At 46.3% G+C, this 15,336-nt stretch overlaps 1 protein-coding gene across 1 annotated transcript; it reads right to left on the reverse strand.

Annotated features, from left to right (window-relative positions):
* Positions 1-2,826: 2,826 nt before the first annotated feature.
* Positions 2,827-9,319, reverse strand: LOC144689122 (adenosine receptor A3-like). Its single transcript, XM_078556262.1, has 2 exons — positions 8,337-9,319; positions 2,827-2,863 (listed from the first exon to the last, which is right to left on the reverse strand). Exons 1-2 carry the CDS (start codon positions 9,317-9,319, stop codon positions 2,827-2,829), a joined length of 1,020 nt encoding a protein of 339 aa, XP_078412388.1.
* Positions 9,320-15,336: the final 6,017 nt, after the last annotated feature.

Below are 15,336 nucleotides of genomic sequence, written 5' to 3' on the forward strand. Positions count from 1 at the left end.
GGCTACCAAATACGAACCACCACCTCATGCCAGGGCTGCTGCCTCTACCCTAGATCCCAGAAAGGAGCATTTCCTTGGCCACCAAGATACACTCAGTGCCTGTGCATAAAGTTTCAAGAGACCCACATCCAGCATTAAATACTGGCCAATCCTGCACCTAGAGAACAAATGAAGCATACTCAGGCCAATAACACAAAATCAAATGACATTTAATGTTGGAACTCATAGATTCTTGAACTGAACAATAACTAGTGTGGTAGTCACACTATTAAAAAATGAAAAGAAAAATGGGGGAACAAAAGATCACCCATGACCAGCCCCTCTTGTGCTTAAGGTGCTTTAAACTTACATTTACGGGTGCTACGTCTAGATGTTCCCCCCTCTCTGCACCGGCATTGGAGACAGCCTGCTGACTCTGCTGTCCTGTTGGCCTTGATGACCTTGGCTGTTGTCCTCTGGTCAGTGGAGCCTGTACTGGCCCCACCTGGGAAGGATCAGCCAGTGCCACGGCTGGTATCTCCCCAGTCGCCGCAACATCATCAGATGCCACGGTCACTGGCAGACGGGCGGAGAAGCTGCTGCTGTCATCCTGGGCACCCTGAGGGGAGCCCACAGAGACAACAGGCAGCTCGTGTGCCAACGTGAGGTCGCTCTGGATCTCCCTGCTCACCACTGATGGATTGCCTGTGTATGGGCTTGCAGGTCGGAGCGCATCCCCAGGGACCCCTGATTCTCTCCCTGGAGCAGCATCTCCATGAGAGTTGCCACCCTCACCATGGAGGAGGCATTGCATTCGGCCATGAGGGTCAAGCTAGTGGTTGTGGTCCGCAGTGACTCCTCCAAAATGGAGACTATGGCATGCAAACCCTTATGGATCTCCGCCAGCTCCTCCCGCACACCTGCTGGACATCCAGCATCTCCAGAGGCCCATCATCAGCCTTCCACTGAGCAGCATCCTGGTCATCAGCAGTCCTCCGACTGCTGGCGCCCTGGGCACTCTTTGCCTCCACTTGCACCTTAAGCAAGTGTGAAGTGCCCTCACCAAGGTGCACCGAGATACTAACCGCTGAACTAATGCCCACCGAGGTGCTGGTATCTGTGCTGGTGCCTGCTTGAGAGAACAGGTGTGACGCAGGTGCGTGGGGAGCATGGTGGTCCTCTGGGGTCAGGGGTGGCCCTTCAGGGTCCTGAATGTGAACACCTGCTGGTGAACCTAAAAGGGAGAAGAAGAACGTGTCATTAGTTAAAGTCATCACACAGTCACTGTGCATGCCAGGCACCCTGGTGAGACAACGGAGATCTGCATCATGGGGTGCCCTCAATGGTCAACGGGGATCCCAGGCTCAAGGGTCACATCAATGAAGAGACTACACTAGAATGGTTGCACAAGCCGAAATTCTCACCTCAGTGCCCTGCACTCTTATCTTCGTCTGACACCCCAACCTCATTGTGGCCGCTTGACCGAGGTGCATGGTGCCTCTCAAGCTCTAAGGCCTCCTGCTCATAGCGGGAAAGGATGAGGAGGTGTGGGGGTCCCCCGCCAGTCTGCGATCTCTCAATACTGTTATGGGATGTCTCCTCCTGAAAGGAAAGTGGAGCATTGATTAGTCCACTCTCTACCTGCAGCGCCATTGCAGCCTGACCAACCTCAGCTGAGGAACACCTCGCAGGGCACATCCGAGTCGTGGCCCTCGAGCCACAAGGCACTCAGTCCAAGCAGCCATGGCTCACGCCCTTGGCCAGCTTCGGCGTCATTGACAGTTGGCACTCAGACTCCAGCATCCCTGAGGTCCACGGGGGATGGCCAGCCCAAAATACTTCAGCACACTGGCCCATGCCAACATGTACTCACCCTTCCTGAGCAAAGCAGGTCATTGAAACACTTCCGGTACTGCACCCAGGTGCGCCGCACCACATCATGGCTGTTCACCCGGGCTGCCACCTCCTCCCGTGCCATCTTGTTGAGGCGCTGTGACCTCCTCCTCCCACCTCGTCGGGGAAATGTGGGGCAGACTGCCCCACTGACCTCACCTCCCGCATGGGTTCACCTTCCTGGGTGGCAGCCATGTCGCTGCTGCAACTCCAATGCAGGCAGCCTCCCTGGGGTTGCCCGCGCCACTTTCGAATCGGCCACCAGGTCGCCATTGGACCCGGCGGACAACAGGCCCCCGCATCCCACCCCCCCGCCCCTTCTCGGAGGTTCTCCAGCTGGCGTGAAATCACCCTCCCGCATTGATCGCGGTCGGCGGTTGGCTTTCTGACCACCACCGCCTGCCCCAGCCGAGCCCTCCCGCCGAGGTCAAAATTCTGCCCTATGTAACCTTTGCTAAAATTATTAACCTCTTATTATTTTAAAAGGAGTGCTGATTGAAAGATTATTTTGGTAACTTCAGAGCAGGCAAGTATTCACTCAGCAATTGCAGAAAAAAAGAACCAAAAATATCCTGTTGTTGATCCTGCCATTATGGAACCTTATTATTTTTCTTCCCAGTCCTCACTGACTTTAGTGAAAGGAAGTGGGTGGTGGCAGTGATGACTATAATTGCAACACTGCGAGGGGCAGATTTTTATTGATTCACGGGCTATGGGCTTCGCTGACTAGGCCAGCATTTATTACCCTTGAGAAGGTAGTGATGAGTTGCCTTCTTGAACTGCTGCACTCCAAATGGTGTAGGTACATCCACGGTGCTGTTAGGAAGGGAGTTCCAATATTTTGACCCAGCGACAGTGAAGGAATGGCGATATATTTCCAAGTCAGGATGGTGAATGCCTTGGCGGGGAACTTCCAGGTGGTGGTGTTCCCATCTATCTGCTGCCCTTGTCCTTCTAGATGGTAGTGATCATGGGGTTGGAAGGTATAAGCCTTGGTGAATTCCTGCAGTGCATCTTGTAGATGGTACACACTGTTGCTACTGTGCATCGGTAGTGGAGAGAGTGAATGTTTGTGAATGTGGTGCCAATCAAGCGGGCTGCTTTGTCCTGGAGGGTGTAAAGCTTCTTGAGTGTTGTGGGAGCTGCACTCATCCAGGCAAGTGGGGAGTATTCCATCACAGTCCTGACTTGTGTCTTGTAGATAGTGGACAGGCCTTGGGGAGTCAGGAGGTGAGTTACTCATTGCAGGATTCCTAGCCTCTGACTTGCTCTTGTAGCCACAGTATTTATGTGGCTAGTCCAGTTTAGTTTCTGGTCAATGGTAACCCCCATGATGTTGATAATGGGGAATTCAGTGATGGTAATACCATTGAATGTCAAGGGGTGATTGTTAGATTCTCTATTGTTGGAGATGATCATTACCTGGCACTTGTGTGGTGCAAATGTTACTTGCCACTTGTCAGCCCAAGCCTGGATATTGCCCAAGTCTAGTTGCACTAGGACATGGACTACTTCAAAATTCTCACAGACATGAGAATGAAGGTCAGTGCCACTTGAAAGGGAACATCTCAAGCAAGAAAATTGAACTGAGGATGGCAGCTCATAAACTAGCGATGCAGAGTAAGACTTGTTGCCCATAAGGAGCCTGTGAAAATTGGAGGGCTGTCACTGTATATTTATTCACAATGCCAGGTGCATCCTCCACTACATACTTTCAAACTCTCTCTCCAAGCCTATCTGTTTTGTTATGTCTCTTCTTTCATGCCTGGGGATGACATAATAAATGGGAGTGGAACCTTGGGTAAAATTGGGCTCAAAATGGGTGCAATGGGCACAATAATTTTCCCTCCTGCTCTAATCCCCTCCCTTTCCGGCCATCAATGGTGAGGCAAGTGCTTTGACGCTTATGCCCCCCAAATCTGTGAGATGCCTCTGGAGATGCCAGCAGTGCATCTAAAGAATAGTACAGAGGCCTGAGGCCCAGTGCCCAATCTGGGATCAAAAATAACTGATTTTGTGGGTAAATTTTAGAATCCTAGAATGATTAGAGCACAGCGGTAAACCATTTGACCCCCATTGAGTCCCCACCTGCTCCCTGGAAGAACAATTCATCTACACCCACTCATCTGCCCTTTTCCTGTAACCCTGCAAAATTTTACCTTCAGCAGCTTATCCAAGCCGCAAAAGGCTGAAGCAATGAAATGAGACTGTCACAATATGAGGAATGAAAAAAAATCAGAACATTTTCAGAGCATTAAAAGACAAAAGATGTCTTTTCCAAGGCCAAAGCAGCACTGGATGAAGAAAGGCTTGCATCAATTAAGGGAAAGGGAAGGAACGAGCATCCCATTGGGAAGTAGCTCACTACCCCCACCCCCCGCCATTCCCCCCTCCCCACCTGTGTACTCGAGTGAGGTAATTCCACATTTCTGCAGACGTGTGTGTACAGGCGACATCAGGAGGGCATCTTACGGGCACCCTCACCTCCCTGGTGCCCCTCCATAGGTCCTTTGACTGTTCCAAACATGTCAGAGACCTTCCTTGGATACCAATGAATGGAGGTGGGCACAAATAACACAATTAATAACAATCTGTGCAAACATTCAAGAAAGCCAACAGGGGATCAAAATCTAAAGACGATTCCAAAGTGTGTCCAGAATTGGCCAAAAGAGATTAACATTTATTTTCAAAATCTTCCCCTTTTTTGTTGCCTGGATGTCAGGTTTCCTGGGCGTGCTCTGGATTTTCTATCCAGCACAGTTGCCTGCTGTGGAATAGAAAAAGACATCCCACACTTCTGGTTAAGGTCATAAAGCTCTCACCTGCTTCAGGTGGGACTCTTCCAAAATCATACCCCAGGGTCAGCTGAACAGTTAAGTAGGGCCTGAATTTGGCAGAAATCAGGTGCATTTAAAAAAAAAATGAGCTCAGGTTTGTTATTGGAAACTAAAACAGGCCCCAGGTACTTTGATGATTGCAACAAAAGCAGAAGTTTTGTATCAAGTTGGTACAAGCGCAGGATTTAAACTCACTTCTTTATGTGAAAAGAAATCTTGTCCAATTAATAACCTACCGCTTAAAGCAGTAGGTGCAGGATTCTCTTTTGTAGCTTGTGTAAGCAGCATTGTTGTTTACTGTTGATGTGAATGGAGTTCCAGATATTCAAAGGAAAGAAATGCTTACTATACAACTGACTGGATTTTCAGAAGGGCAAATCTGCTCCCAGTGCAAAACCTTATTTATTCAGCACATTAACAGGCTCCTTGACGGATAAATGTTTGGAGCATTGGTGTATTCTGCAGAGTAAATTCTATTCACTCTATAAGTGTTTGAGATTCCTATTTATTCTTCAAAGTAAAGATTGTCTATTATGTGACTGAATAGATATCCTGTTTATTTGGTAGGATGAGGTTTTATCTCCAAGTCACATATTTTATTATGTAACCACATAGAGTTCTTGTTTATTACAGAAAGTACAAGTGAACATTATTTTGAACACAAATGATGAATGAGTAGACATCAGCATAAAATGGGGGAGGTGTAAGCAGCTCAGGATTCAGTTTCTACTTTTCCTGATTGTGGACACTGTTGAAATTTCAATTTAATTGACAAGTATGTTATCGTGGAATGGGGGTTATGGATTTTAAAAGAGGCTAGCCAAAGCTTAGTGGGCAGTGCTCTTGCCCCTGAGTCAAAAGGTTATTGGTTCAAGTCACTTGAGCACCATAATCTAGACTGACACTTCACTGCAGTACAGTACTGAGGGAATCCTTCACTGCGCCTTTAATCCAAGCCTCAGTAGCTAACTTCAGCGGCATCACAAAGTGACAATAGCAGGCATTGGAGGGCCTGTTGCAGTCTAGTGATTTCAACCACTTTAGGCAGAAAATATAAGATTTAAATTGCAAATGACCATCACACTGGCCATTATTAAATTTGATGCAAAGGGCCAACAGATGGTCAGTGTTGTTGTGGGTCAAATAATGTCAACTGTGTTGGTTGGTGTATTTCTGCCATTTGAGTATCATTTCAATACAACTGCCTGTAAATGTGCAGAAGCATTGAAGATTGTTGGTGGGAAATCCAATATGCAGGAATGAGACACAATGGCTCCCCATGCAATTACCCAAACTCATCTAGCCCAGTTGCATACAGATAAAGGGCAAAAGCGTCTGGTCCATGTTCCTCTAAACTTAAATAACAAAATTATCGTGCATTTTGATGGAGTAAATAAGGAGAAACTGGCTGGCGAGTTGGCAATCAGAGGACACAGATTTGAAGTAATTGACAAAGGAACCAGCGGAGAGTTAAGGAGAATATTTTTTATGCAGCAGTTTGATATGATCTAGAAGGGAAAAGTTTTCCTGGTGTCCTGCCCAACATTCATCTCTGAATCAAAAGCATCAAAAGACCATCAGATTTATCTGGTCATTATAACATTGCTGTTTGCAGAACAAACTGTGAGCTGATTGGCTGCTGCATTTCCTACACAACAATGGCGATGGCATTTTTAAACGACTGGGTTTGAAGCATTTTGGGACATCCTGTGGAATTGAAAAACACTACATGAATGGAAGCCTGTTTTCCCTTTCTGGTGTGGTACTCAGGTTGGTTGGAATTCAAATTCACTGTTGTTATTCATTATTGATTTTCAGGTCATGTAGAATGCTTCCCTGTTAATGACATCAACAGAGCAGTCAATGGCTGAGGAAATCCTATTGCAATGTTCAGGGCTACAGAGGGAAGGTAGGCCAGTGGCACTCAGTGAATTGCTCCTTCAGAGAGCAGGTGCAGGAATGATGGGCCAAATAGCTTCCTTCTGTGCTGGATCAATTCTGTGATTTTGTGATTCTGATTCTGTGGAGAATTTTCATTGGAGCAGAGAAATTAACATTTTCTGTAAATATTGTTTAATCGAAATATGAATTGATGATTTTCTTATATATGGGGTTACATTTCCAGAAATTAGATCTTTTTTACCATGTAGCAAAAAATGATTACATACATCACTAATTAAATCCACCCTTCTGCTTTGTGGCAATAATCAGCACAGGGTTAAGTTCTAATGGAATGAAAATATTAAATATTGTGAAACCAGTATAGCTTGAAGGAACGTTTAACTATTATTTAAACTATATTGCACTAAAACACTCATTTGCATTACATTAATCATAATGTATTGTTTTTTTTTTGATGATTGCAAATGGTGGTGAAGCCCTGTTATGCATTGCACTGAAGTTTGCTGGATAAAAGGGTGGATATTAGAAGGCTTTAATTTCCCTTCAATTGATTTACGTTGAAGTGATATCATTAGTTGTGAAATCTAGGCAGAAACTCTTTTTTTGCAAGCAAAAATTGCACATAATTTGTGTTGAAAAAAATCACTTAATTGTTAGAGGGCAATGTCATCATTTATGAGGGCAGAAATTTCCAGGCCTCACTGGATCGGGTTTATAGATTATATTCCCAATCTTCTTCTATTGTGCTTGTGTCCAGCAAGACCCTTTGTCACATGCGAAGCTTCACAATTTCTGCCAGATTGTGCTCACCATAGCTGGTGTCAATCTCTCTTCAAATGTTAGTGGTTCAGTGGTAGAACTTGTATATCTGATGCAGGAGGTTGAGAATTTAAACCCCAGTCCAGGACTTCAACATATAATCCAGGCTAACATTTTAGTGCAGTTATGAGAATGCCCTTCATCGTTGGAGGTGCTATTTTGATATTACGATGTTAAAGCCCAGTTCCTGGCTGACTACTCACGTTGGTGCAAAAGATCTTATGTCACTTTTTCCAAGTCCAATTCATTCATGGGATGTGAACTCCGCTGGCTAGGCCAGCATTCATTGCCCATCCCTAATTGCCCTTCAGAAGGTGGTGGTGAGCTGCCTTCTTGAACCGCTGCAGTCCATGTGGTGCAGGTACACCCACAGTGCTGTTAGGAAGGGAGTTCCAGGTTTTTGACCCAGCAACAGTGAAGGAACAGCGATATATTTCCAAGTAGGGATGGTGAGTGACTTGAAGGGGGACTTCCATTTTTTGGTGTTCCAAGTAACAATAGAAAGTTATCTCGGAATGGTGGCTAACATTCACCCCTCAAGCAGTACCAACAATAGTTGATTAGTTGCTGATTCGTTCTATGGCTACTTCAGGAAGATTCTTATGTGAAAATTGATTGCCTTGAGTTTGCCTAGGAAACAATAGTGAAACACTTCACAGATAGTCCAGAGGTGTTCTGAGGAGAACAACGATGTTATATAAATGCAAGTTCTTTAAAAAAAAAATCTATCAAGTTACTTAAAAAAGAATTTTAAATCAAAGTTCGGGTGAGAAATGCAGCCCATTCTAAATAGGAATGGTATTCTCTTTCAGGGCCTGGGCATTTGGTCCTCTTGCCCGACACTAATCTACTCCCCTGGCTCAGTTCTCTCTGCGGCTGGCGGGTTTCAGCACCAACCCAGTGAACAGCTCCTGGGCCCTGAGGCGGAACCTTTGGTCGCGGACGCTGTAGATGATGACATTCCAGCAACTGTTGGAGGTTAGGATCCAAAAGGCGTAGTAGGAGAATCTGCACCACTGGTAGCCCAGCACATGTCCCACCACTAACACGGCGATAGGGCTGAACGAGGCGAAGAAGGCGACAGTCACGATGCCGATGGTCTTGGCTGCAGCGATGTCTGGAAAGCTGACGTGCGGTTGGGCGGCGGCGGTGGGCTGAGACCTGCGTTCAGACTCAGCTAACCTTTTCCTCGCTTTGCAGTACCGGCGGATGGCCAAGAAGGTCAGGACGTTGATGACCACTGTGCCTCCCAGGAGGAAGAAGTCGAAGGCGGGGAAGAGGAGCATGATCTTCCAACCCGAGGTCTGGGGCTGGTTGCTGAATGTGTAGGTGCACATCTTACTGCAAGGGCTGTACTCCAGGGCGATGCCATCCCTGGAAACCATGGGCACCACGGCCAGGAAGAAACTGAGAGCCCAAGAGAGGGCGATCAGGGAGCATGTCCTCCTCTTGGTGATGAAAAGCTTCTTGTGCAAGGGTTTCAGCACTGCAATGCTCCTCTCGATGGACAGCAGGAAGATGGTGGTGATGGAGACGAAAGTGCAGCCGGCAAACAGGGGTCCGGTCAGCAGACAAGGCTGGAAGATGGGCATGGGGCCGCCAGGCTGGGACGTCCCGCCAGGGACCCCGCTAACAGCCAAGGTGACCTGATTGTAAACAGAGTAAGGGACCACCAGGACCCCCACGCTGAGATCCGCCAGGGCCAGGGAAGCTTTGAGATAACCTTGAGAAGTTCGGAAACCCTTGGAACCCAGGAACACAACCAGACTCAGAACATTGCCTACAATTATAGCGAGAGCTAGTAGGATCATAAAGGAAGTGGTGACTGAGTCTTCTACTGAATATTGACTGCAACCACCTGGTTCACTCTGGTTAGGTGTTGCCGACATGATGTTCCTTGTGCTTGATCCTAGCTGTGTGGAATTAGATTAATGTTGTATCTTTATTATTTGGGCTCCATCAGTCTCTTTTTCTTGGTGTAGAAAGTTGCTCTGGTGAGGGAGGAGTTGAGAATTCTCACAGGGTTTCTCGAGTCCCCTCTGCTGAAGAGATGAAAAACATATCAAATGCCTGAGAGTAGCACTCTTGATATAAATTCCCCCACCCTACCCACTACTTCCTTGCCCCCACCCACTTTATAAAGTTGCAACCCCCCACTCTTCAAAATAGTACATGACACTGGGAAAGGGGAGTCAGTCCATTCCATGCAGGTGGGGAGACCCAATTACTAAAAGTTTCTGAGGGACCCAGGACCATCATTAACCACAGTCTGAATAAAGGGGATTTAGCTGTCTGTTTCTATGTTACCTTCTTCACCAGGGTTACAGTCAATAAAATGCGGACTACATGGAATGTGTAGTATAGAAAGAGACCATTCGGCCGAAAGGGTCCATGCTGGTGTTCATGCTCCCTTGGAGCCTCCTCTCAACCCTACAACATATAACCCTATTCTTCTAATTCTTTTCTCGTGTGTTTATCCAGCTTCTCCTTAAATGCATCTATACGATTCGCCTCAGCTGCTTCTTGTGATAAGAGTTTCACATTCTAACCACAGGTATTAATTAACAATGTTAGGACAGTTTCCACACAGATCTGTTATTGTTTCAATGTTTGTCTTCGAAATAACGAATGCCTTAAATTAGTTAAGCAAGAGTGGTATTTGGTGGGGCTAATCCTCATCCTAGTCTAACCCAAACCCAATCCTATTCTAAAAGAACTGTTATTTGTCACAGTTAATAACTAACTTGCACCCGGGAGCGCTGTTGTGCTAAGAAGTTAATAAACATCTCTGCAAACTGCAGGCGACTGAATCCTGGACAGCCTTCACTCCCCCCAAAACACGATTTCAAAGCAGTTGCAAAGGAAAACGATGGAATTTAAAACCAGTGACCTCACCTGGATCACAGAGCACCCACCCGAAGTTTCGATTCTCCACGGTCGTCTTTTTCGTTAAATGTTGGAGGCTTTCAGGAATCACGGGGTCTCCGGTGTGCTTGGAACACAAGCGTCTGACCGAAAGAAAGATGAAGCGTCCCTTCGCCCCCACCCCCCCCCCCTCGCTGTGAATAAAACATCGGGGAAAATGTGCTCTGGGGAATGTGTCGATTTGCTCATCCCTCCTCCGTCCGGGTCCCGAAGTTACATTACAGCATTGACAGTTCTGTTATCACAGAATAACCGGTTGAAGGATCAGATGATCAGAAGATGCATCATTACAGCCCACACACTTTATGACCAAAAAAAAACAGGAGGTGAAGCTTCTCAACCTGTTACGTCTAAAGCTACCATAGAATAATTGCAACGTAACATTATTGTATCAGATACCAAAATGGGATTTATTTCCCAACTGATCCGTATAAGCCACGGTCTCTCAAGCTAAGTAACATTTTGTTTGGGCTAATGTATTATTAAGGGGTTTGAAGTGTAACAATAATTAGCATCATTTGCACAAGGTGGTAGATTGAAGACACAGTGGCAAACCACCACAGTCGCCATCCTGTTACCAACATGTGAAAATGATGGTCAGGGAATGACCAGCTGGCTTATCAAGCCTGACCCAGACTCACGATGGCTGGAGCATTGTGACAAGACACTTCCTACCCCTCGACATCACCCCTCCTCCTCCCACTAGTTAAACAAACATTTTTCTTGATATGTGGACAATAGGTCATCTCCTGTACAAAAGCAAAATCCTGTTGGAAGTCTGAAACAAAATCAGAAAGTGCTAGAAATACTCAACGGGTCCAGCAGCTTCTGTGGAGAGAAACAGGAGTTAACGGGCTGGATTTTCGTTAAAGGGTTTGGATTCAGATGCTGGGGTGAATTCTGGTTGGGGGCTGTATCGACCCCAAGCCAGTTAGTGAAGCACGAAACTAGACACTAATACTCATCTTGACAATGGGTTTATTCCCAGAATGCAGCGTTACATATGTTTGCTCCCTACCTACCAACAACCTAGTGTCCCAGCAGTCTCTCTTTATACTCTTTTGAGTATGAATTTAAACAAATGGTCAAATTAACAAATTAACAGTTTAAATTAGAGCGATAGCCCCTAAGGGGCACCATAACTAAGGAAAAAATTTAAAGGAACCTTACCAAATTAACTCAAAATGTGGTTTTTGGGGGCTGATGATGGACGCCAGCCCCCTGCGGTGCCCATGGGTTATCGAAGGCCTCAAGTGCACCAGTGGACACTACGTGCTCCCTCTCCAGGGACTCCATTAATGGCCAGCTTGGCCATCCCAGGAGCAGGCTTACAAAGAGGCCCTCCTCCCTGCCCGCATCCCTCCATACCAAGTGGCCAAAGATCAGGAGTGTGGGGCTGAAGTGCAGCCAGAACGTGAGCAGCCCCTTCAAAAAACTAAAGAGGGGCTGCAGCCTCATGCACTCTGTGTAAGCATGGAACACAGACTCCATGAGCCACAGAAAACAGTCTCTATTTATACTCTTTTGAGCTTATCAAATAAACAAAATGGTCAAATTAACAAGCTAACAAAGCAATTTAAAGTACTAGCCCCTAAGGGGCTCTGTAATGAAGGAAAAAAATTCAAAAGAAATTGAGCAAATATAATTAGAATGTTATTTTGGGGGCCAGCAATGCACCCCAGCCCCCGGAGTGCCCACCAGTCACGGAAGGCCTCAATCGTGCCAGAGGACACTGTGTGCTCCCTCTCCAAGGACACCCAGCTGTGAACATAGTCACAGAAGAAGGGACGACCCCCTTGAGCGCCTGCTGCCTGGACCTGTTAATCGCCAGCTTGGCCATGCCCAGGAGCGGCCTTACAAGGAAGCCCTTCTTCCTGCCCGCCCCCTCTGCACCAGGTGGCCAAAGAGGCAGGAGTGTGGGACTGAAGTGCAGCCAAAATTTAAGTAGCAGCTCCCACAAACAGATAAAGAGGGGCTGCAGCCTTGTGCACCATATGTAAGCACGGGACAGGGACTTCTCAAGGCCACCGAAATCAGGCTTTCTTTATAAGTGCTCTAAGTACTTAATTAAACAAAGCCTTCACCTGTGTATCTTAACAATATAATAAACATAACATTGATATTGGGAACCTGGTGATGCCACACAACAGGACCTTGGAAGTGATTATTGAGGAGGTGGCCAATTAAGTGGCTGGAAGGTCAATAGGAGGCCTCCTGACAGTGAAAGATTAGAAGCTCAACTGATATAGGTCGGTGAAAGAAAGGGCGCCTCATGATGGAGGCACCTTCTGAAGACCTTTTATAAATTTATAAATATAAAGAGGCCGCAGCTGCCAGGCATCATCGTGGTGGGGCAACACCCTCCACTAGACAACCAGCAGGTGCTGCTGTGGCTTTATGGCTATGGCAGATGGAGAGGAGGGGGAATATCCTTGCAGAATGGTGTGCTGGTCCCCGATCTGCTGCTAGGAAGGCCCCTCCAACCATCGACTGTGTTTCAGCCTCAACAAGAAGCCTGCATGCTGATTGGAATATTCTAGTCGGCATTAGCAGAATGGACTTAATAGGTCCTTTAGGTTGGACACCCACCGTTTGCAGGCAGCTAATCATCACCCCATCTCTCCCTCCCCCAATCCAGCCTGTTCCAAAATAGCCTGGAGGTGGCAACTTTCTGGCAACTGGCATGCTGGAGGCAGCGGGAAATTGCTGCCCCCCACCCCCCACCACCCCCGCATGGGGCCCTGCCTCTGCAGACAAGTTAAAATTCAGCCCAATGTTTCAGGTTGATCACTTTTCTTCAGAATTGCACTTCCCTTGTTGTCCTGGCAGCACTCAGAGTCAACCATGTAGGGTGGGCTGGGGTCACATATGAGTCAGAACAGGGAAGCGTGGTCAATTCCCTTCTCTGAAAGGCATTAGTGAGCCGGTTGTCCCTTTGTCCCTTTATGCAATGTACTTTTGTGAAAGTGAAAAAAGAACATGCCCCACCTTAATGAAAAGCATAGGCTTGGGGTAATTTTGACTTTGGCCAGGATTTTCCGGCTCCACTTTGGCGGGACATGCCGCAGGGAATGCGATGGGCCTGCCAAAAATCCATTGACTTTCGGTGGGACGGGAAGGTCCCAGAGGCAGGCTGGGCTGGAAAATTGCAGCCTTTGTGTCAATGGGCTTTGGAATTAGAAATCTGGAGGAATGCAAACCAGGATGTCAATTCACCCTCACCCATTTCACATTATCACACTGTCAAAATTATCCTATTTATCTCTAGGATCTGAGTTCAAACTGAGTTAAACTAATGGGATATATAATAAAGTTCCTTTACTTGGTAGCTGTAAGGATCCTGTGTGAAATGAATTCTGGATAGTTGCAGATAACTCCTAGTGGGCATGACTTCAGTGTGGTCATGGCAGAAACCTTCCAATACCTCTGCACCAAGGAGCGTTAAATTCCCTGGGGTAAATCTTTGCCTTCAATGCATGGATGCTAATCCAGCAGAGTGGATTGCTCGCCCTTCATAAAGACCTATGTGATTTCTGTTCCATTGATCCATTCCATCCATACAATGATGACCAACATATACCCCAAAGTCTCATTCAGGGAGGCCACTGGATAGCGACTGTCAAGTGTTGGAAAGCATTGCTGTAAATGGGTACTCTCCTGAGTTTGGAGTTGAGGAGACAAGTTTATTCTGTATCTAGCTACACTGTACCTGGGCACCCAATGCTGTTGTTGCCTGTCCATAAAATAAGTGTTGCAACACTAACTGGTCTCACCCCTCTCAAAACAAAATACACAAAGGGTGTTCAATTACCCAACATGCAAATCCAATATATGTATTGCTGAAAAGAGAGGCATGTTGTCGAAGCTTTTTACCTTGCGCTCATCAGGACAAACACAAGAATGCCAAATTTCAAATGATCACAGCAATTTATACTACAGGAGAAAAGGGTTGGTTGGCAAGTCGACTCTTGAGATTTTACTCGTGGCAGGGGAGGCCCACACCGTTGGGAAGCCTGCCTCATTTAGCTGCACGAGCTGGTGTCAGGCAAGAGAGGAGAACCGACTTTGTGGACATTTTGGGCCCGTTGGATGCGCACACCCCCAGGTGATCCCCCCTTTAACTCTTCCTCCTGGCCTCTTGAACTCAACCCCTCACCCCCACCCCCTTGCCGCGGCCAGACCAGCAGGGCTCCTTAGCGTGGTAGGACTGCCTGTTGACCTAATAGTTGTCAACACTCCCTAAATTATTAACTTTGCATCATGCAGATGTGAAAAATCTATGAAAAGGGCAGGACAGGAAAGATATTAAAGGTGGCTTTGATCATGTTGAAGACAAGATCTGGCTCCATTGTGCAGTCCTGAATGATATGTCAATTCTATGCCATTTCATAGCTTTTGAATAATCCTGTCTAGATTGAACACAAAGCTAAACTGTAATGATGTGCTGAACATTGATTTAAAGTAGAAAATAAATAGAATTATTTACAAACAGCCAAATTAATTCTGAGTCACTTAATATGAAGCAAAAGTTCAAAAGCAATTCTCTCCTCATTCACTTTGTCAACCTCTGGGGAGGCAGTAAGTGAATTAATTGTTATTACTGGAATAGAATATTTTTTAGCCCCAGTCTCACTGAGAGTGAATGTTACTGCATGTTAAAGGCCAACCTTTCCAGGATGAGCACAACTCAATAGTTATACATAACCCCTGGGTATAGATCTGCTTATTGATAGGGATTATAAGTGCTTTCTTGTTCATTTACTTCAGTGTAATGTCCGAGAAACTCTCAAGTGGGAATGGTAATGTAATTTCAGCTTTTATTTCAGATCTGTGGAGCATTCTCTCCGAGTATAACATTCAACATGAAAAGAGACCTTAGTGTCTATTTGCTGATGTTCTTGCTCCAACAGGTGCAAGTGTGGTGTTCAATTACACAAAATGCAAGTAAAATGTATTTCCTCCAGCAGCACACAGTACCAAT

The sequence above is a fragment of the Cetorhinus maximus genome, chromosome 13, assembly GCF_964194155.1.
Source record: "Cetorhinus maximus chromosome 13, sCetMax3.hap1.1, whole genome shotgun sequence".
Lineage (NCBI taxonomy): Eukaryota > Metazoa > Chordata > Chondrichthyes > Lamniformes > Cetorhinidae > Cetorhinus > Cetorhinus maximus.